Here is a 24,107-nt window from a genome sequence, read left to right as displayed (position 1 = left end):
CATCGCCCCCTTATGGCCATTAGGGAGAATGCATGATTCAGGCATTTACACATTTGCTTCACTTCTCCAAACACAGGGGATTTTTCCAACTGGAGATTGGTTCTCCTCCAACCAACTCCAGCAAATGCCTTGTTGAATGGCACCTGCCTCGGATACAAATTCCAACATCGGAAAGCTGTGGACAGAGCGGGTTTCAGAAGGTGAACAAGCACTTTGTTGGAAGCGTACAGACACTATTTGATCAAAGAGTATCAAAATACACGGTGGAAAACCATGCAAACACATCCAATTGGTTGGGGTTCATACCCACAACCTTCTTGGTGCTGCAAAAAGTGTCCTGGCTGCATTCAAACTCAATACAATATGATCTGCCATATTGACATGATGCATATGTGTTGGCCGGCCTCGTAAACTGAAGTCTTCATGGTGCACTAAATTACATTTGCAGCTTTCCCTTCAGATCTGAAAAGATGAGACAAGCAATCTGTGGGGTTATGGGAAGAGACTCATGGCAGCAGTGTGTGTGTGTGTGTGTGTGTGGTTATGACCCAGTTAGCTGAGGCCCATTTCCAGATGGTTGTGTCACCGCTCTACTACTGGTCTCTGCTTCCGGGAGCTCTCTCTCTCTCTCTCTCTCTCTCCGGGCCTAACTACCACTGTTTCAAAGTGTCTCGAATTGTTTTTCTTTCTCGTTTGTCTTTGGGAAGGAAAATCAACGCATGCCTCCTCCACTTTAAATCGCCAATAAACGTAATACATATAATTAGTGTTTTAATCAGCGTAATAAAACGGATACTTTCAGAATCACTCCGAGTAGAAAGATGGGTTGAGAGTCGATAACTCTAGAGAAGAAAATCAGTAACAAACTCAATTTTAAAATACCTTTTGATATTCAGTAAAAAAATATCCAAAGCAAGTTTTCCCCAAAGCATTTGGAATGAAATGTTTTTTCATTATTACTGTCTGAACCGTGCTGATCTCCGTTGCCATAAACACATTGCCTGCTTTGTTCAAGGTTGCTATGTTCGCTCAAGGTGTGACTCAGCATTTTTGCGCGTCAACATCCTCCTAGTAAATAAAGCAGTTCCTCTTGGAACAGTGTGACCCCAATACAGTGCCAGCGCGTCTCGATCCTGTTTATCTGAATCTACTCCTCTCTGGTTTTGGGTCATCTGACCTTTCCCACTGTCCTCCTTTTCCCCTCTTCTTGTGCATCCTCCACTCTTTTTTTACTTGCTCCCTTTCTCCTTTCCTTTCCTTTCTCCTTCTTCTGCACGCAGCTTCTTCTTGTCTCTTGTGTTTACTCGCGGCTCAAGTCTTCTAATTCCTCCTTGTCATCCTCTTCCTCATCCACCTGCTTTTCCTCCACTCACCTTCACTCCTCCTCCCCCTTGTTTACCTGTAGCCCCGTAACCACGGCGATGGCCACGGTTGTCACAGTGATCGTGTTACAACTAGGACAGCCAGTTCCGAGAGAGGGGAAACAAGGGATTCCCAATAATAAGCCACTATTGTTCCCAAAAGGCTCTCTCCCTCGGCGCTACTCCCCTCCCGTAAGAGTACACCCGATACAAACTTGTACATGAAGGCACAAATATGTACACACACACACGCACACAAACACACACACACACACTCACGCACACTCACAAACAGGTACAGTATCGTGTGTGCACTCACGCAGCTTCACACGCAGTACCATGGAGGTTACAGGTACATGGGATTTAATATTTATTTAAATAATGCAATTGACTCGGCTAATTAAATATGAACTATATTTTGTTTCACTCATTAAACTCCTTTAAATGTGTAATAAAAAAAGAAGCTCAATTATGCTTAAAAAGATTACAAAAAAGGGGTCATGGTATCTTAGTTAACATTTTTGGATCTTGCAATACCCAAAATGCAACTCACCTGCCTATGAAATGTAGCCTGGAAATCTGAGCAATATCCATGAATGGCACAGAATCTGTGGGAGTGGGAGCTAGAAGCAGTTAACTTAACGTGTTCAAGGGTAGTTATAACTTATAGTTAATATATATCTTTTAGGAATGTAGCTCGCTTGGAAGCCCATCACCAGATCTCTTTAAGTTGCTGAACTTACAGAGATGTGGAAAGAGATGTTTCACGACTTTTGTCTTTATTTTGTCAGACTTTTTAAAAAGCTCCTCCTGTGCCACAGAAGTCTTTAATCAAACTAAGTATATCCTGCTTAAAGGATAATTTTTGTTTTACCCTAGAATGGTCGAGTCTGACGAGAAAAATGTGTGACTGAAGCGTGCCGCCGCGTGAAGGGGCAAAGGTGTAGAGGTCGTCTTATGAAACAAGAGGGCGGCCCGAGCACGAATTCTCACCGGCGACCCCCGGGGGTACCGCAGGAAGCCGAGCCGGGTCGCAACCGCTTTACTCTTTCAGGGAGCGAGCGAGTGCAATGCAGTACAATCTGCAGCGTGTGAACAGAACTAGGTCGCATCCAGCATCATAACACACAACAGCACAGTGGAGCTACGTGTGAGCAGCGAGGCCTCCGATTACGGACTACTTTCTTCCCTTTTTTTCTTTTTTTGTTGCAAACCTCGCTGTTTTTTTTTTTTCTTTCAAAAGTTACACGGCACACAAAAGAGGTTTGACACAGGAAGTATAGTCCAACCATACTTTGAACAATGGATGCACGAGCGGCGTGTTCAGCAAATCATTTTGATCAAATGTGTATTTCTTTTTCACAAAATGGCTATTAGGAGAGGATTCTCGTCTTACGTCCGGAAGATGTTCGGGCCGCACAGTGAAGTGGAAGCCGGTGGATCAATACAGCCCTGAGTGTGATTCTTGCCTTCCGCTTGGAGGTCGAGTGGGAGCCCATGAACTCAAAATAACTTTCTACAAACCACTTTGCTCTTCTCTGCCAAAGAAGAAGAGAGAGAGACATTTTTTTTTTTTTTTTTTAAAGAGCAGAAACACAAGAAAACCAGAAGCCAATCGGAGAGAGAGATGCTGATGCGGCGGTACAGGTGGATGGGAAAGGTCCCAGGACACTTTGTCCCAATGATGCTGCCAAGGACGGGGACACTCCCAGAACTTTATTTTGTATCTTTATTTCTTTATGTACACGAGGAAGCAAACAGCCCATTAGCTTAGCGGCTAAGAGAGTGCTTTACAGCCGAGGATCCTTTCCGCTCCGATGGCTTTCATGCTAGATTTCCGACTTAAGAGTCCGGCATCACGACAGCATCACTTCCAAACTAATGCACGTGCGGTGGATATGAAAGCCACTTTCGCAGTGTGTTTGGTTGTTTCCGTGTCCGGTCATTGGTGCACATGTTTGCCTTCTCTCTGTTTGCTCCTGATTGTCGGCGAGGACACGATATGATGTCACCAGCAACACCCAGTCTGTCAATATGAAAGGTTCCACATATCAAGAATGCCATCTGTTTTTGTGTGTGTTTGATCTATTTTTTGAGCCTGTTAAATCACTACCACACGGAACCAGTGACTTGTCCAACATTGTTTAATTCACTGCAGGGAAAGATCACGAATTGTGGTGATGTTCACATACATATAAACATTGCCCGACGAGAGGTCACAAAAAGGTTTATATGTGTGTAAATATGACTTGTTTTGACTGCAGTGGAATCAAGGACATAACTGTTTAAGACTCGTGCGATCATCTGATCAACAGAAAAATTTAAATGTCGGCGACAACTCAACAACATGCAAGACTCTGAGTGACAGGTGACAGAAATACCTCAAGATGTCTGTGAAAATGTCGGCATATCAAAAATGTTCCCGCCTGGTTCACACTACCACAATGTGTGACCGGCAATTTTAAAATATATAATCTATGTTGATATGTAAATTATCTTCTAAAAAATGCCAAGCTTTTGGATGGAACATGATGTGTAGAGTGTAAGATCAACTTTCAAAGGTCTAGTTTGATACTTTTGGGAAATACATGTATTCTCATTTTTAACAAGACTCCAGCTTCAGGCTCTGCACTCACAGTAAAGCACAGACAGGAGAGTCATCTAACTAAACAGAAAATATGCTTATGTCCCACAATCGCCATCGCAATTTATACTTTTATTTTGAAAAGACAAAAGTAATTTAATATGATCAGCATTGTGGGCAAGATAATGTGGCACCCGGGGGAACAATATGGGATTTTATTGCTGCACCCTACAGCTATGATTTCAGATATTAGGACAATATTAATGAAGCAGTCTGACAAAACCAGCTTTGAGTCCTTTTATTTGCTTTGCAGTCCGAAGTGAGTGACATCATCGCTGGTCAACCGTTGGTGACTTTGCTATGCAAAGAGGCAGCTTTCCGGGATGACGTCGTGGGGAGGCAAATATTGTGTGTGTGTGTTCATTTCTGTTGACGTTGGAGTCCCTCTCGCATTTTCCTGCGTTCCCTTATCACACACACACACACGCACACACATACACACACACACACACACACACAACTGTGCATGCACTCAAGTAATACGCACGCATGTGATATTCCACATGAACTCTTAAAAAAAGCTTCACAGTAGGATGATTACACATGATGTGACAGCATTGTGCTGGCTACTGAAGCGGAGAGGACAAAATGCGAGGCATGGTTGGATAGAAGGAGAAAAAGACACACTGCTCAGCAACTTTATTGCACTGAGTTGGGACTAAGAACAATCTCTATATATTCAGAACCTATATATATATATATACATGTATCTATGCCGTGAAGTCAGCCAATCCCAGCCTGCCTGGATGCTGAGGAGAATGCTTACCCAGCAGGCTTTGGGGGTTCAGTGGTCGGCCAGCGCACAAACGCAGGTCACAAGAAGCTTCAGGGGGGAAAAGGATATCTACTTATGCACAGTCATACATACGTATGCATATATGCATTTTATCTTATTATATAGCCTGTTCAGGTTTAATATATTTCTTTGAACCTCGTGCACCCAAGCAAGACTTAAGCCCAGTGATATGGTGCCGTGATTTTCCTCGGAGAGGATTTAAAGTGCATATTTAAGATGAGGTGTGAAGCTGAATATGGAAAAAAAAGAAGCTTTTTTATTTTCTGGCTAGTTCGATGATGTTGTGGCTGTGACCATGTTGTGGCCTTGATGTGGGAGAATATACACCAAAACACCAGTAGCACCTTGGGAAACGTGTCGTTCGACAGACCTTCAATAATGTCTCCATTTTATGCCAAAGATTGTCGTTCAGGATAGAATATCGACAACCTTTGCAAAAGCGTGACGCTATATCACTGTGTGCAGGCAGAACCTTCGGAGATGGATATCGAGCTCAAGGTCAAACCATCCGCATGGCCGGAGAACATTTTGCCATTTGCCCTTCTTTTTTGTGTCATCGATCGCCATTTGTTGCTTTTGAGTTGCGAATTTTGGAACCCCCCAAAAAAAAGGCTTTAAGAGAGTCACTGAAAATATTTGTTTGACTGTGTGTGTGTGTGTGTGTGTGTGTGTGTGACTGTGTATGTGGTGTGTGTGCAGACAGGTATGATGCAGGGGGGAAAGATCGCGTGTGCGTATTGAAAACAAGATCTGGTTTCCTTGCGCATACGCTGGGGGCGCGAGCAGACGTGTGCACGAGTTCGTCCTCTCTGACGTTTTAATTACATTACATGTCATTTAGCTGACGCTTTTATCCAAAGCGACTTACAATAAGTGCATAAACGCACGGCTCACGCTCACTAAAATTAGAGTTTTGGTTATCTGACCAGTGAACTGCTCAGAACTGCTTAATTATTCAAGACCTGGAAAAAGGCTGAGGACTAGCCCCCCCCGCCCCACACACACACCCCACACACACTTGCTGTGCTTTGTTTCCGGGATGTGAAGTGGAAGAAAGCCCCTGTGTCACCCCTGAGTGCATGTCACTGTGTCATTCACCGCTGCAGGACGATAATAATATCTTCCAGGCTTTTCCCCTAATCACACTCCCCGTGTGCATCCGCATTCACCCTGTTGGTGAATAACATCCATTGTCAGAGGGGTAGGAGGTGTGCGGTCACTCACACACAATCACACACCACACGCACACGCACATTCACACACACACACTCACAGTCAACAAGACAGTTAGTCCCTTATTTCCCCCCTAAAGTTGAGTGTGATGTTATGCTATTAAACGGATGACTCTTGCTCTTCACAAAGCATTCATTAAATCATATTTCTGATCCTATCTGGAAGCTCTTAGTATCATAACTATGTTTTGGTTTCTAGTCAGGATGGGTGGTCTTATTGTTCTGGCACACATTCATATCTCCCTGTCGAATATTAAAATCAAATGGCAATATTCTAGATTATTATTATTTTTTTAAATCAACACATTCCTTGAAAAAGAGCATAATGAACAATTTATTTACCCAATTAACAAGTTGCATGTGTGGCCAAAGCTTCTTCCTCTGGACCACAGCCCCCAATTGTTGTCCAAAAAACTATTACCACGTACATCAGCTGTGGCCCAACACATCGGGGACGTGAATACGGGAACTGCAGTTTCATTTGAGGTCCATCCACATGAACTTTTTATTAAAATGTCGACCCACTGCCACCAGACGCGACAGTGATGCACGGAGGTACACAATACCCGGCCATTGCGGAGGGGACCTTGAATGGCGGAGCTTGTCGTCACTGCGTGGAATTAACTGCTTCTTCACCGGTGGCAGGGGACCGAGTCCATTGTAACGTTGTGTGTGTGAGTGTGTGTGTGTGTTGTGTGCAGCTGTGCGTCACACATCCCTCTTCTCTCTGGGGTCCGACGGCCCCAAGGTGTGGACCTCCTTCATTCCCTTTTGTTCTTTTTGCCCATGCCTCCAGACTCCCATAGTTTTGGTTAATTCATGTCTTAATTTATGAATAAAAACATGTTGCTTAGAAGACTAGGGCTCGGGCTCTGGTTGTCGAGCCAAATGTTTCTTTTGTTTGAGAGAAATAAGCTGAATACGTTGAGCAACCCAATAAAATAACTTTCAAAATCAGGTTTTGGGAGATTTTGGAGCTCGACACCACCCTCATAAAAACACCAAATGACGGAGGCTCTTGATGGCTCGGCACCTAGCGGCCCCACAACTAGTGGTCGAGCCCAACAATCACGGCCCTCTGTGGCGCTGCCACACACACACACACACACCCACACACACACACACACACGGGTAGCAAATTGTGTGTGAAGCAGAATTCAGTGGCCCAGGCCATCCACTGTCCTCATTCACACAGAACAAATGAACCCCCTGAACCCCCAGCCACATAAACAGGCAGGCATGTTAGGAATGCCCACGTGCATTTACAGACGTTGTTTTGTGCCACCGGTGGCATTTGTTTGGTTAATCAGTCTTAGCCGGCAGCGGGGTCTTTTGTTATTGGCTGGGGGCGCGGGGAGGGGGCCTGCCGGCTGAAAGAACCTATGGGCATCAGCAACATCCTGCCTGCTTTCAGTGGGGAATACGGGATGCATTCCTTTAACATGGCGGCATTGTCATCTCGTATAATACCAGAGGGAACAGGGAGGAGAAGGAGTTGGACAAATCCCCCTGTAACTAATCTGCCTTTTTCCTTATTTGCATCTGAAATCGAATGGAAATCAATAATAGATAACGACAGGTCAAAGACCACTGGACTTGCAGTTAAGCCTTGAGCGTGTGCGGCCACGTCGACCTCGTGTGCGCGTTGACGACCTCTCTGGGTCGTCAACGCTTTGAAGGTGACACACGTGAGAGTCATCGGGGTCAGCCGCAGGTCGTTCGGGTCAGATTGCCCTCACGTGAGAGTCATCGGAGTGAGAAAGCATCCACTAGACCAAACGGAAAAGTCCAGTGGCCTTTGACTTTGGGGGCTTCTGTTTGTTTGCGCGGAGGGGTAGTGACGTTTACTAATTTGCACACGGCGGTGGCTTCCAGTCGAAATGCAACATATGCAAGGTCTTTTCGGAAGAGACCTGAACTAACCCTGCGGTTTCTCACCAGCTCGATGCATTTAATTCAATCCAGAAGGGACCAAACGTAACCCCCCCCCCCCCCATGAGCAGCACGCCGGCTGCCTATTACCATCCAACTCTGAGCTGCAGGGAATTATAGGTTTTATAAAGGAGCGATTGTTCTGATCGCTGTTTGCATCACTCCGGGGGGGGGACGAGAGGAGAGAGGGGGGGGGGGGGGGGGGGATATGACAGCATGAACTTTGTATTTCCCTCTTGAGCAATAGTGCCAACACAACAAGGCTATTGAGCTGCTCTCTGTGTGTGATGTGGCCAGGTGGGGGAACAGAGGCACCTAACAGTGTTATGCTTTGGACAACACGCACGTTGTTTAACCGGCGTCCAGGTGTGAGTGACGAGGAAGTGGATCGATGGGAAGGAAAGACCGACTGAGAGGGAGACAGGGATCGCATTTAACACTCCCTCTCCGTGTCTTTTTCCAACATACTTGCCGGTTGTGTCCGTCGTGGTGGTACTCCCCCCCCCCCCCCCCCTTCCCATCTCAAGAAGGCCCTCCCGCATCCAGACAGAGTAGCCTGTGTCCGGTGGAGGAGCAAGGTGACGCCAGTGGGCCACACTGAGCCTGTTGTTAAAACATGCACGTTTATAGTGGGGGTAAGGGGTAAAAAAAAAAAAAAAGAGGGGTTGAGAGGTAAGACATGGTGGTGTTTGGTGGTGGGGGAGGAAGGGAAGCAATATTGAAAACATGGTCTTAGGCGGAGGACATGAGTGAGGGAGAGATAGTGAGAGCATGGATTACGGAGCATGTGTGTGTGTGTGTGTGTGTGCGGATGTGTGTGTATGTGTTCGTGGCAGAAGTTACATCTGTTCCCACTTACCCCCCCCCCCCCCCCCCCTTCCACACACACACACACACCTCCAACCCCTTTTCTTTCCTCCCCTGCTTGTGTGTGTGGGGGGGGGGTTTGCTGCTTGGCGCGAGATGACGCGAGATGCATTCGATTAACAGTCGAATCTTGTTCTCTCGCAACCTCCAGTTGTGTAACCGACTCCTTGACAGGGTGAGAGTTCGAGATCATTACAAATCCTCCTCATTGGCATTCAAAGTGGAGACGAGTGCAGATGTGAGCAGGAGGGTTTAATGGGTTTCAGTAAAGTCCACTCATCATGCCCGTGTGAGTGCCAAACAAATAAACAGTAGCAGTTTGTTGATAGTATGAAAAGGAGTGGATGGTAGTTGTGTTAGCGTTATGAATGTTACCATCATCCGTTTTAGTGCGCACATGAAGAGAAATGGGATATAGTACATGTTTTTAAAAGTATATAACAAAGTATGAATCATAAAAAGTAGGTTTTCTTTAGTGTATAACCACCTGAAAATCAAAAAAACTTATAGAATGAGCCGTTTATATCTACGACTCTATGGAGTCCACCGTGTTGCACCGCCATGTTTCTACAGTAGCCCACAATGGACAAATCGTATACTGGCTGGAGATGAGGCCTTTCACGTTTCACCATATTTCTCCTCCGCGTTTGGCAACACGGGAGAAGTTTCCGTTGATTGCATTCTGCAACCTCTAAGTGATAATTATCACAATATGGGTCCTGTTGTTTTTCGTTAATTGCTGAGATCTTGGAACGCGGATTTGCACACTGTTAGAGCTCAAGTGTCTTGTCCTGGTTCACAAACAAGCATCCTTTTAACAGTGGTTCAGATAATCCAGCAAAACTGTTCAGTCCATCATGTTTGTGACTTAGTCAGACTCTGTCCAAGGTTCCCAGATCTCAGACCTTGTCATATCAGAACATCATATGGGGGTCAAAACCACTAGTACTACTGGTGGTAATCTTTCTGCCATAGCGAGTACTATCAAGTAATGAATCCCTCCGTTTAAGTTTCAAGCTTGTAGTTTGAAACAGGCCTTTTGTTACGTAATTCCTGCTCTGGTAGTAGTCCATCTGGGAGTACTCCATTGGCACATGCAAACGTGCGAGAGAGCGTCAGTGGGCGAGAGCAAGACGGAAAGAGTCCAGTGAGTGAGTGTGTGTGTGTGTGCGAGTGAGCGTATCGGCTTCATCCGCTCTCAATGCGATCGATTAAATCACATTTTCGGAATTTAATTTAGTCATTTCTATTTTTTACACCTGCCGTTTGGAATAGAAGGAGAGCACACCAACGGCGTCCTTGTTGCCAATATGCAAGTGTTCCTGTACAAGCGTAAACGCGCGCGTGTGCGTGTGTGTGTGTGTGTGTGTGCGTGTGTGTGCGTGCGTGTGTGTGTGTGGGCAGCGGCAGGCTGGTGAGTGGGCTGCTCACTGCCTTCCATTCTCTCTGCAATCAGAGACACTTCCACAGCATTCACTACCAGAGCCATTCACAGCCATCATCAAAGAGTCCCAGGAACAGGATGTAGGCCAAGGCGGAGCGCCATTGCTCGGCCACGGAACACCGACTCGGTTCCAGCATTATGTAATCCTCTGCCAGATCGAGCGGTGCAGTCATTTGCTCACACACTTAATTTACTTCTTTTTTTTCTTTCCGCGATGGGATGAAACACCGGAAGCCCTTGTTATCTGTCCTCTCTTCTCCACCAATGACAGCAGGTTATAGAACGGGACGGGACGGGGGAGGGGATACCTGTAAAAGCCTGCAGATCAAAGGCCGTGTCATGTCCCCATCATTTAACCTCCTACTGGTCTGCACGGACCACCCTCCATGCACGTGGGCCAGGCTGGTACATCCTGCGAAGCCCCAAGAAAAGGCCGTGGATCGGTCTCCCACGGTGTGTGCGCTATTAGAAACACACACACACACAAAAAAAAATAGGAGACACCCGAGGGCGTGTTCTACCACAAGAGAACATACTGGGAAGGCACGGTGTTGCTTACGTAACGACAGTGAGGAGCAGTGTCTCTTAGCGGCCTGTCGTTAAACTAAAAGATTCAGGTCCCGAGGGGAAGAAGCTCATGCCGGCACCAACTCAGAGCAGTAAAACAAAGGCTGGCCGCTTGCAGGGAAACTCTCTGCTGTCTACGGCTGTGTCCAGCCTTTGAATCGCTCGTGTGTCCAGATGTTTCTGGCTATTAAGTCGGTGCATGTGTGCGCCACAGCGGGGCGACGGACTGACTGATCGGCTCTTACGCCAAGGTCGCCACCTGGTGGCCAGAGGCGTAACGACAGGAAAAGTCTTCCAATGGGACCCAGAGTGGGAATGGGTGCATTCACTCGAGCGCTGCACTTAAGTACACACTGGATACACTAACCATGTTATGTTAGTTTGTACTTTACAACATTTAAAAGAGAAATCTTCACAGCTGTAGCTACTAGTTACTTGACTGTCAACACATTGATGCATTAATAAGATGATAATGCATAAGCCTTTATTGATCTCCAGCGGGGAAATTATAAATAAAAATGCAATTTTAGAATATATATACATATATATATATAAGAATTTAACACTGAAATTGTCGCATTTACAGTGCTTTTATTTCATATTAAAAGTACATTTTGCTGATAATACTTTTGTGCTTTTTCGAAGCAAAATCTTTTTCAATGTGTGCAAGACAAATGGAGTATTTTAACATTGCATGATTGCTATATTCATTTGGAGGGTCGGAATGCTTCTTCCAAAACTGGGCAGTGTATCATGGGGGTGGACAAAATGACACCTCATTTGTATAAACTGTGTTTGGTGTTTAGTGTGCCAATCCGAAACACTGTTATTAAATAGGCAATATGCGTCTTACTAAAGATGCAATAAATGCATTTTGGGCCACGGAATGTAGGACTCAGACCCAGGGTGTTAAAGGTCATGCTCTCTCCTCGTCCACTGCTTCAAATGTCGGAAGTGAGCGGCTTCAGTGGGGAATGAGTGGCGTGTCACCGGCCCATCAGCTCTACACGGCAGAGATATATCCAAAAGTGCTGAGCTGACAGAGAGGTGACAAGGCTTAGCTGACCCAGCAGAGCTGCACTCCCCCCCCTCCCCCCACCACCACCACTCGGTCTGACTGCAGACTCATCAGCCTTCAATACAAAATGCAGGGGCCATGACGGCGGCCCATCAAACCTCAAAACTAGAGTATGTGCCGTTTCAAAATCTGCCATCGCGAAGCAAGGAGTTTGTTTTTACCCCGAGGTTGTCGAGCTGAACGTGAATCCCCCCCCCCCCCCCTCCCCCCTTTGCTCTGACCGAAAGTAGCCCTGTCCGTTGCATAACTGCCACCAATGGGGTCGGTCAGCATGGCTGAGCTGCTGAGCCCTCCTGTGATCGTGGCTCTCTCTTTTCCACGGTTCCCCCGTCCAGAGAAAACAAAGCCATATGAGCCGATAGCAGCCAGGAAATGAGTTCCATGGAGAAATGACACAGAAGCCCGGGCCTGCTTCATATCCAGTCAATTATAATAAGGGGGTAAAATGGACTTGATGCCTGTTGTCATGCTTTGCTTTCATGTGGCCGTGTGGCTTTGAAGGTCCATAAGAGACTCATGTCCTCTCTTATTACGTCGCAATGGAACACATCCACTAAACTAGCCAATAAAAACGCGGCTCAGACCGAGTCACGTCGCAGAAGCTGGATCAAGATGTGAGGAGCTTTTGATAAACCTGTGCAGCTGACACAATTTTGATTGATAAAGTACCGTGACGGACATTTAAGAATCGACTATGTCGCTAATTGAGCACTGAGGCTTTGAGAGTGAAGTTATATATACACATGTAGTTATTTGCAACCCATCATCGTCAGCCAAAAGCGAGTCTGTCACAGTCTCCAACAAAATATTCTGCTATTTTCAAAAGAACCTTCCACTTTTGTACCAATTTCATTTCTCGCTTTAAAAAAAAAAAAGTTATCTAGTTCCTTTTTTCTAATTCACATTTACACAATTCAATTTGCACGTCAATTTGGAGCGGATGAAAAGAAAAGAGAAAAATGAAGCAAAGATATTTAAGTTGGATCTCCGGATGTTTGCAGTGGCTAAAACCAACGAGGCTCTGGAGCTGGAGAGCTATCTGGACGTCGAGGGGGCTCAAACTCAAACGCTACAGAGGGAATTGGGCGAGATGAAGGAAGCCCTCCGAAATCAGGAGGAGGAGGCCAAGAAGATGCTGGAAAGATCCCAGGCTTCCCATCATGTCCAGCTGGAGGAACCGAGAGCTGAGAACGGGAAGCTGAAAAAGGCAGAAGATCTGCATTAACATTCACAACCGTAGGATCTCAAACACACAAACACACACACACACACACACACACACACACACACACACACACACACACACAGGGAGTTTTTCCTTGTCTTCTTAGAGATCTCAGGTTGGGCCCCTGCTGATCTGGGTCTATACAACCCACTGAAACACCTTCAGCTACACAAACAATCTCTTCTTAAAAATAAATACATAAAAATGATGTCACGTCTGTTGGTTGGTTGTTTTTTTAAGTTGCACTACTGTCACGTGTAATATGAAATGCTCTGTTTGATCAGGGGACAATGAACAATGAGTTCTCATTTGCACCCTATAGCCTCAACTCAACTGATCTAAAATATGTTTTTTTTCTCTGGATATACTTGTTGGTCATCGAAAGCAAATTATTAAATGAAAAGCATCGTAATATTTCTCTCTGCAACATTTTTGAAGATTTACTACGAGTCAAACGTAGCTTAAGAACTGAAGGCCGGGTGGTTTATTTGCTGCCACAGGCCCTTTCAAACACATCTGCAATTCAAGGTTTTATGGCATTGTTTTTTCACATTAGAATATGTGAAAACACAAGGCAGAGAACAGTCAAAAATGATGACTTGAACCCTCGGGGCCTGCAGGCCTCTTTTGGTAATCCATGCATGCAGGCGATAATGGAGCAGGACACATTTCAATACATTTAAATAATTCAAGAAATGGTTATATTCCTTTTGGTTTTATGCAGCATATACGTGTTTCTTAGTGACAGCCACACGGTGGTCCACGCTCTTTACTCAAGCGGTAAAGAAAAAATAGAGATTAAGGGACATGCCTGCAGAGAAATACAAGTCCTCTCGGGTAAAAAGAGAGAGAAAGAGCACAGATGAGAAGGAGAAAGAGAATAAACTCAAGAGGAACAGAAACAATGGAAAGCATGATGCTCTCTATTGTGGTCAATAACCTACAAAGATATGAATTAAGGAAAATGGCTAAGAGGGGCATCGGCTTATATCCCTCTATCTCCTACACACCACCACCTTGTCCAGTCTCCTCCACGTCTGTTTACACTCTCCAGTGTCAACACCGTCTGAGCGCCATGGCAACACACACCGCTATGAGGAATCGGGCCCCCGGATTCCACCAGGGTTTTACAACTGGTTATGGAGAAAGAGTTTTTTTGAAAGTCATTTGAAGTCGGGTCCAACGGTGGGAGAGAAATATGCCTTTGATGTGGGGAGCCGGCTCGTGTTTTATGTTCCTGCAGGTGTTTCAAAAAAGGACTCTTCAGAGGAAAAGATCCAGTTGTACAACCCCAGTGTGAGAAAAAGGTCATACTATCACCTACACGATGACTAATAAAGCTTTTATTTGAGGTTTTACACTTCTGAAATAGATTTTTTCTGAAGATATGCATGACAAAATTATGACATGGTATGTAACCTGAGGCAATAAGTCTGGACTCACAAAATCTGTTGAGCATCAACATCTGTGTTGTTTAGTTATGACGCCAAATTCTAATTTGGAGAGTTCACACAGGACATGTGAAGAATTCATGATTCCAAAAAGACCCAAAGCTGGTCAGCGACTGTTCATCAGTGTTTGTTTGGTATTATTTCATAGAACACAGTTTGTGTGTGTCTCGGGACATGTGAGGTTATCCGTTACCTGCGGGTGTCAAGAGGCCACATCTTCCCAAGAGGCCGTGGGGTGGTGACCCAAGAGTCAGTCTATAGCCCTGATATGTTTCTTGGTTTGTTTTGTGGTCCTCTTGCTTCAGATTTTTTCCAACACAGTACTTTTCCAAGTAGACTTGGCACATCAGGTTTTTCTTTAATCCCCTACGCCACCAAATGTTTCTTGACAAAGCTGATCGTATAGCATACGTGTTAAATGAGTGCAATAACCAATGCTAACGGTGCACAGCAGACACAGGATTTATTCAGGTGCTATTTCTCTTTTGACTTTCCCATTTTAGCGTCAACGAAAAAACGAGGATGGTTTTTAGGAGGGAGGACTAAGGCATTCTCATTAGAGGAACATCAAAGTCGCCCTCACTGTCTCTTCTCATTCCAGATGGGTGTAAGAGACCAGAGGCCAGCCGAGGCCGTAGCACACACACACACACACAGACACACACACACATGCCAAATCTCATCTTACTGTCATGCAGGCGTACACACATATGCCTTTTCCGTGCAAACAGACACAAACACACACACAGGCTCTTTCTTTGAGATCAAACAAAGGTGGGATACATCAATCCATCCGACCTGTCTGTGAAATCTCTGTACAGCAGACAGCGTGCCAGCTAGCACCCAACCTCTCTCGCCTGAGGAAACACAGCTTGAGTAGGTGCATTGTTCCATGGAAAGCAGCATTTTAGTAGTAGTAGTGGTGCATGTATACGGCTATTCTACCCTCTAAAAGTACACAAAATGTGAGCCTTTCATCCTCTCATCACAAGGAGAAGTAATAACTTCTCCATCCCAGCACAAAGAACCAATGGGGGCCACATATCATGCTGAATAATGAAAACTGTTTGGATTGGTTTCGCACTCTTATTGAACAGAATAGGTCCCAGGTAGAATATCATTTTTTTACATGAGAGAGGAAAACACCGGTGTTGTTTATTGTTTCGCTCATACATTATTTGTCTGCTGCCTTCAGTGCCGCATCGCTTGACCACCGGGCTGAGGAGAAAATAGTTGTCGGGGTGAGGTAAATAATTCAGAATCGCATTACGGTTCCCTGTTCGCTCCTCTCGAAAGTCGATTGAAAGTGTCGCAGACGAGATCATCAATTTCAGTGAACGCTGCGATGCTTGATTCAGGGAAACAAACGTAATCCACTTTAATACGGAGGAAGAACATCTATTGTTACATCTCACGACACAAACAACATACCGGCGTTTGAAAATGATGTGATTTCTCACAGCACCTTTCAAATTACAATGAATCTTTTATAGTTTGCAATCTCTGCTTGCTTATGAACACTGATGATTTCATGCAGCTGGCACATGAACAATACCCTTCAACCGCCTTAAACCCAGTTTGTAACTCATCCAAATGCAACTTATAAAGCTGCACTGACCAATGCGAAAGCAGTCGTTTTAGTGACAAACCCACACAGAATTATCAACTGACACGAAGCGCTTTAGCATCTTCCAGCTCATTGTTTTGGTTTTTCTGGCCGGCTATGTCACAGTTTTGCGGGTTTATTAATTAGCAACTACAAGCCAGATGTTCAACTCAAAGGTTGGTGGAGACCAAAGCAGAGCTAAAGGGAGCAGCTTCATAGGGTGGCCTGAAATGGAATTGAAACTGAATGCTTGAGTTGCTTCATGTCTGTTCTTCTTACTCATTCTTACTTCATCAAACTCAATGCTTGGTGATGCTCTGGGCACCCCACTGGCATCGGGTTGGGAAGTGTCAGGCAGGTTGTGTCAATATATACGCTCGCGACATGTACAGGACGTACGACTGCATTCACAAAACAAGTCTACGTTGACTTTTAGTTGCATTCATGACATGTACAGTGGTCTCCTGAGTTAAAGTCCTGTGTTTGTTGTTTGTTTGTACTGCGTTCATTTCACATGCCTATTTTAACATTTCATAGTGTTGCCACTTCATAGAGTCACTCACAAGGCAGTCACAGTGATCTTAAGTCCGTCGCTCAAATTGAGTAACTGGACATATAATCTGGTGTTTTAAAGAAGGTGTTATTAGAAAAATAGAACCGGGGGAAAACTAGGAAATGGTTTGTGTACAGATAAAGAGGTATGGCTACACACGTGCGTGGACACAGACTTGCATTTAAAGTTATCTGCCGATATAAAAGTGCATAATGTGTTCTCATTTGGGTTCATCTGAGTTTCAGGGGTCACACGTCCGTGCATTATATATCTTTTGCACACAACACAAATTCCCAATTTCCCCCTCCTTAACCTCAGGCTACACATGCAGCCAACAAATGTTCTCGGTAATGCGTTTTCTTAAGCGCCTTGGAGCAGGAACGTCACCGGTGAAAGAATTCCCAAGCGGCACCGCGAGAATCCGTATCGAAGCTGCACTCGGGTTTGCTCGGCAGAGTTTCCAATTTGTCGGGCATAATTGTTGCCGGTTGAGCGTCAAGCGGGGGGAAAAGAATCATAGAGGGCAACAAGTTTAAGGAGTGCCCGACATCAGAGGCGGTGCAGGCCACTGACAGCTGAACAAAAGCACATGGTGCCACATCTGGCTTCTAGTTTAGCATGCAGTTTCCCTCAACGTACCTCAGCACTATGATTATCTCAGTCCCACCGCCTTTTCATGGAACAAAGAGGATTGTTGTCTAAGGATAGGCTTGGGAAACAGCAGAAAGGGCAGGGTGTCCTGGCCTGCTAGTAAGAAGCATAGATGAAGGAGATTATTGTGCTATCAGCACACTATTATTTTATGCTCCGCATGCTCCTGGGTTTCCCCAGTAACCCTGTCAGTGTCCTCGTAGTCACCCCACTCCAGCTGGACCATGTGCTGCACAGCTGAGAATTACTGGGAGACGAAAACCACCACAAAGTCGAGAGGAAAGAGCTGGGTGCCCCTTCCAGCCGCAGAGTATTCGTGCACTTCGCCGCTCCAGTGTGTGTGAACACGCACGTGGGACACACAAACACCATCCACTCGGTGCACGTTTTCATGGGATTCGCCACGCCGCAAGGAAGGTTGAGGTCAATATGTGGGATAAACAATATTCAACAACAGCAGGCGGGCCGTGGTTAGAAGAGCCATCCTAGAAGAGGTCACAAGTTCAAGATATTGAAAGCTTTAAGCAAGATTCTCAGGAACTACCTCATTGAGTATCTCCATAATAAAGTTTCTGTTGTCATTTTGTAAATGATGAGATGTATGTATGCTGCTCAATCAAATGTTAAGTTATTCTGGCAAGAAAGAAAGTAGTAGAATTTTTTTATCTACCATGTTTACATATAATCATTATATTCTCCACAGCCCGTTCATATATAATTTGTTTTCACTGTTAAAGTATACATTGTGGTATATATTTCAATCTGGGTCTCGTTGTCATAACTGCGTCCATTTGATCTAAACGTCATGAAATGCAAAGTAAGGGTCAAGTCAGAATGGAAAACAAAATCTAGTTTGTGTTAATTTTCTCATGAAATAATTCATGATCGCTTTCCTTTTACTTTTGACGGAACTTAATTTAAAGTGCTAAAAATCTCTAGGCAAAACAGCCCCACTCTGTGGTTTAGGCTGATCAGTCGGGTGGAGTATATTATTTTAACTCCGGCATGAATCGCCAAATCGTTGCTGCTGCACTGCTTGGGCGTGGAGCAAATGTGAAGAAAAAGCGATGTGGATGTGTCGTGATTAAAACCCAGTCACTCAGCGCCAGCCAGCCTGCTGCGACATGATCACAAACCTTCCTGGTTGAACGGTTTCTATCACTGAGGCGGTGACAGTGGAGTCAATGTCGTTTCCAAGCCATGAAGCATCACATAACATTTCTCCTCTCCTAGTGCTCTGAAAGAAGGCTAAATTCACCTAAATGGGTGTTGTAGCGTCAGTAGTAGGTTCACTGACTCGTATATTAGTCATGCTGACTCGTGCTTTCTCCGCTCTATTCGGGGCCTCATCTTCTCTTATAAAGACAACCCCTTTCTCCCTCGAGCTACTAATGACACATGTATTCTGGGGGGTTATTTTTCTGCTTTGGCACTCTTGCCCCATCTCTTGCCCTTGTTGCTTTAATTGTGTTAATAAAAACGTTTTAAAGAAACTGTTTGGTTTCGGGGGGGGGGGGGGGGGGGGGGGGGGGGGGGGGGGGGGGGGGGGGGGGGGGGGGGGGGGGGGTGGGGGGGGGATATTTGCTATCTTTCTGGGCAATAAGAGCATTGCTACCACTTTCATGTGTGTACGCTAAATGTGAAAGTGTCAGACTGCTCGCTTAGCTGGGCACAGAGACTGGAAACAAGGGGGACACTAGCTAGCTTGGCTCCCTCCACAGGTAAATGACGTTTGTTTAATCTTCAATCAAAGAACGCAGTATTAATGAGTCGGTAGGCCAATTCTGTTACGTTTGGACAGACCCTGGCTAGCCGTTCCTCTATTTGACTTTTTATGCTAAGCTAACTGCTGTTCGCTGGAGCCTCACGCGTGACGTGAGAGCGGTATCAATCTTCTCATCTGACTCGGCCAGAGAAATCAAATACTTGCAATGTCTGTAGTGATAAAGACTCTACGACTTCTGCTGCCTTGCTCAAGTCATTTTGGACAGGTTTCTACCATATGGGGTCATGGATGTGTTGATAAACACACACCTCTATAAATATCGTGACAGAATTGATTATATTCCCACCAAAAAAAAAGATGGAGGTTGTGAGCAAGTCTTTAATTTCTTGGGGCCTGTCCATCTGATGAAGCCTTTCCGGAGTAGAGTTAACATCCAGAGGTGAAAAGTGGAAAGGTAGCTGGGGGGGGGGGGTCCCCGCTCCCTCACCACCAGCCCAGACAGGTCTTAACTGGCTGGCTGCTCCTCCACCTTGGCAAGCGAGTCCAAACAGCTGACATCATCCCCCAGGAAGCCGGGAAGCCTTATTGCGAGGTGAGACCCAGGTTAGAAAAATATGCTTTGATCCAAACAGGGGGCCACAGGAAGGTCTCTCCAAAAAAGGCTCCCATCACCCGAGTGGTCGGCGATAGAATGGCTTTTGTGAGGTCTAGGCCACCTGGGAAAACTGGAGAACTATACTCCAAGACTGAGGATATTGAACATGTAGGCGTGAAGATATCCAATATGAGATATGATTCCCTACGATAAAAAAAACTCAAATACGACCATTCATCAACATGGCTATGAGACATGTTGATCATGAGTTTCTCGACCAATTTAAAGAAGGCACTCATCTTTTAAAGCGTCCATATTCTACATGGCAACACTGCCACCGTGTGGTTATCTTGGATCACTGCAACACAACCTAACATTCACCTGCTGATTTAATCCATTGCACTACACAAGACACACACATTGTACAAGAAAATATACACACCCTTGTCGACAAGGGATTATCTTGAATTCTATTTACTTCACCTTTATTGAATCTTTGATTTTAAAACCATACAACAGATAAAGACAAATAAGTGGTAGTTTGTGGACACCAGGGAAAAGCAACGATAACCAGCAACCTGAGAGCATCAAATGTCTCTTTTATTGTCCTTTAATCCATGAGCCACTGCTGGAGAAAAACTTCATCTGGTACGTTAAGTGCATGTAGTCGACATAAAAAAAAAAAAAGAAAAAAAAAAATGGGCGGCTTCAGATGTGCAGATTTAATCCATTGCACTACACAAATCGGTTCTTCGTCTCGGTTTTCCAATTAAAGCTCCATGTGTGGACTATCGGTGGTCGTCTCGGACGCTTCCGACTCCTCTTCTTTTTCTGATGAGAATCAAAGCATGAATAAATAACAATATATAATGTTAAATATTTAAAGTCTCAATGTTTCCCTTTAAAATTAATATAGTGAAGCTTAACAGGAATGGATCAAAGAAAAGTGTCATTACAGGTTGGTTTGTGTCAATGCGTAAATAGCCTTTAAATGACACAGCATACTTTTAATTAGTTTTATAGGGTTGTAGCATCACTAAACTTTGTATATAAATGTCATTTGATCAGAAATCAAATGACATTTAAAAAAAAAAAGGCTCCAGCTAAATTAAACAACCCGACACCAGACCTAAACGCAACACTAATCCTCACCCGGATGTAGGGTGGGGACACACTCTCCTTCCTGCTCCTCATAACCACTCGAGCAGGCGCACACATGGCTGCCTTTAGTGTTGACACACTGCTCGTGTTCCTTGGTGCATACCGGCTCTGGCTGGGAACACTCGTCAATATCTGGAAAAACACAACACAACACAAAGCTGATACACCAACCTGACTGAAACAACAGACCCACGACTATAACATCTGCTGTTGTGGCACTGGCACACTCCCCCCCCCCCCCCCCCCCCCCTCCAAGTCTATCGAGGTCGAGGAAAAGTAGTTAAACATTTTTTTATTTGACTTCAATGTGATGCACAAATAAAAAAAAAGACTCAGACAAACAGGAAAAGGCAGCGATACTTTCCACTGACCACATACACTGTAAAAATCCACACAGGGATAACCATTGCACTGGGGTCACATGTTCCTCCAGTTAGTTAAAACAGGCAATGTAGTTTATCTCGGTTCGATCACATCAGCACCCAGGTGCCATACATCAGTAGCACATATAAGATGTTTGAATAACATTGCTTAAAAACTACAATGCCCTGCTGCTTAGAAATGTGCCCTCAGTATTACATCTACTGTTTATTATGGAAACACTGTAACAGTAGAGCAATTTATAGTCAGTCCGTCATGTCCGGGTCTGAAATCCTTCAAGTAGCGAATTATTTACATTATACCTGTGCAGGTGCCCTCTGTGTCCTCGATACCCACTGGCACAAGCCCGGCACTTATCAGGACCGGCCCCGGTGCACCCGGAGCACATGTTGTCACAACCTGCGAAGGACAAAGGGATTTATTTATATATATATATATATATATATATATATACACACACACACACACTAATTACACAAGCTATACTTCATTATGGGGTGGCTATTTCTGCAGACAAAATGTGCAAAAACAGGGAACGGAATTACCCGCGCAGGAGTAAGATCCGTCCGTGTTCACGCAGTACTGCTCTTCTCCACACGGCGAAGGATCTGCGGAGCACTCGTTTACATCTGTAACAGCATGAGATGCACTGCAGTGAGGGAGACAGCGGTGTACACAGAACACACTTTTTGCTTCCGTTTTTTTTTCTCTTTTTTTTGCACACTAGACGGCGACTTTTTACTGGTCCTCATTACCAACGCAAGCCTCCTGGTCATCGTTCCTCCCAGCCGTCTTTGGCACTCATCGCAGTCCTGACTGGTCGCCCCGTGCAGGTTTTGCAGGAAGAGTGGCATCCTGCAAGAGAACAACGTTTTCACCACTCGCATCTTTTCCTTTTGTGTGTAAATATAGCTAATCGATGGCGTCAAATGACAATTAAAGCCGGCGGCCACTTGTTCCCCTGACCGGTGTTGGCGCGGATGTACCTGTGCACAGAGAGAAGGTGTCCCGTTCCTCCACTTCGTGTAAAGTAACCGTCGATGCAGTCGAGGCGCAGGAGTCCCCGTCATAACCGTTGTCACAGCCTGCACTCTCCGTTGCCTCCGCGAGTCCCCGTCGCCATCGCAATGTCCATTTCCCGTGACACGGCCATTCAGAGCCACCCACACAGGCTTTGAGGAATAAAATCAGAAAGACAACAACAACAAATATTAAACACTTTTTTTGCATCAGGTCCTTGTGTTTAATTGTTTAGTGCGTTACTTTTGAGCGAAAGCATATCCAGTCTCACCATTGCATTCCCGGTCCAAACGTTCCCTTTGGACAGCACGTTTTTATGGTGTCAATGCAGAACCATTTATGCAGATCGGGATGTTTTGTTTTCCTGCATTGAAACAAGCAAAAGAGATTTGACATATTTCCAACCAACATGCCCAATTGTGTGCCGATATTTACCACACACACACCACACACACAACACACACACACACACACACACACACACACACACACACACACACACACACACACACACACACACACACCACACACACACACACACACACACACACACACACACACACACACACACACACACACACACACACACCACACACACACACACACACACACACACACACACACACACACACACACACACACACACACACACACACACACACACACACACACACACACACACACACACCTCTTGAACCACCAAGTCTCAAAATGTTCTTCGTGCTCCTCCAACATGTGGTTGCACTCGAAGCTGCTGCTGTCACACAGCCCCTCCAGGATCTCCATCAGACGGATTTCGCTGTAAAAAAGAAAGGGTGGAGATGAGCATGTGCTAACCCAGAAGCTGTGTGATAAAACAGGAAGTGGCTTGCCAGAGGGGCAAATTAACACACGTCTTCTGTTTGCCAGCTATACAGTCAAATGCATATTGCTCATCTACGACTTCGATAAGCTCCTTTGTGCCCGGTGCCAGCGCCAGCAGCTCTGGTGCAAAGCAAACACTGCTCTGCTCTGCTCTGCTCTGGTGACCGGCTCTTCGTGGCAGGGTGACCCAGACCGGGGATGATGAACCGTCTCACCTCGTCTCATATTTAGACAGTGTTCTCTCCTCCCAGGCTGTATTGCCGCCTCCAAAGTTCTGCTTTGTCGTTCTGTCAAAGCCCTGAAATACATATAATACATAGTGTTACCATTTGTACAGAAGGAAACAGGGGAAGGGTGTAAATAAAAGACATTTCATGGCATATGGAAGCATTTTAAAAAAAGGGATACAGTCACAAAACCAAAGCAAGATGATGACTATCAGACAAACACACAAGGCGAGGCTTAGTGCTGATGTCTCACCTGTTGAAGTTATCAGTGACTTGCTGACAGGTAGAGCAGGCGCTTTTGAAATCCCTCTTGGCGCCGGTGACTTGTAAAAGTAAAACAAGAGTTACACAGGACAACAGCCGCAGTAGCTGCAGCTGGGGACCGGCGGGCAGCATCTCAGCCGATCAATGGGGACACAGTTTCATATCAGGACACGCACGTTTTAAGATACTAATATTAAAGCGCTGCAGGGTTCGGACACGTCAAATGAGCCGCTCCTGACATTAAATCTAAGTTAGCGTTGTCTATGCAAAACGCTGCAATATATTATGTACATGCCGGTTGTGAGGAAAAAACGATTCGGCTTTAGACTTCCGCGTTAGCCTCTTGCTCGAATTGTGGCTTTGCGCTGATTTGCTCAGATTGCCTGTCAAACAAATGTACGACCAATCACAAGCCGCCACGCGCGGGCCAACCGGCTCGTTCAGTCAGACGCCTCCTACCCC

The 24,107-nt window shown here is 45.4% G+C and overlaps 1 protein-coding gene across 1 annotated transcript; it reads right to left on the bottom strand.

Moving 5' to 3' along the window:
* Positions 1 to 20,196: 20,196 nt before the first annotated feature.
* Positions 20,197 to 23,997, bottom strand: creld2 (cysteine-rich with EGF-like domains 2). Its single transcript, XM_034526802.1, is given in 16 exon segments — positions 20,197 to 20,559; positions 20,881 to 21,021; positions 21,573 to 21,597; positions 21,599 to 21,669; positions 21,816 to 21,899; positions 22,026 to 22,047; positions 22,049 to 22,125; positions 22,257 to 22,296; positions 22,298 to 22,384; positions 22,386 to 22,409; positions 22,411 to 22,442; positions 22,562 to 22,571; positions 22,573 to 22,654; positions 22,979 to 23,089; positions 23,370 to 23,454; positions 23,636 to 23,997. Coding segments are annotated over 16 exon segments (1,095 nt in total). The 5' UTR covers positions 23,778 to 23,997; the 3' UTR covers positions 20,197 to 20,497.
* Between the last annotated feature and the right edge of the window lie 110 nt (positions 23,998 to 24,107).

This window comes from Cyclopterus lumpus, chromosome 23 (genome assembly GCF_009769545.1).
Source record: "Cyclopterus lumpus isolate fCycLum1 chromosome 23, fCycLum1.pri, whole genome shotgun sequence".
NCBI lineage: Eukaryota > Metazoa > Chordata > Actinopteri > Perciformes > Cyclopteridae > Cyclopterus > Cyclopterus lumpus.
The sequence above is the reverse complement of the archived record's forward strand: the minus strand, read 5'-3'. Positions and strand labels throughout refer to the sequence as shown.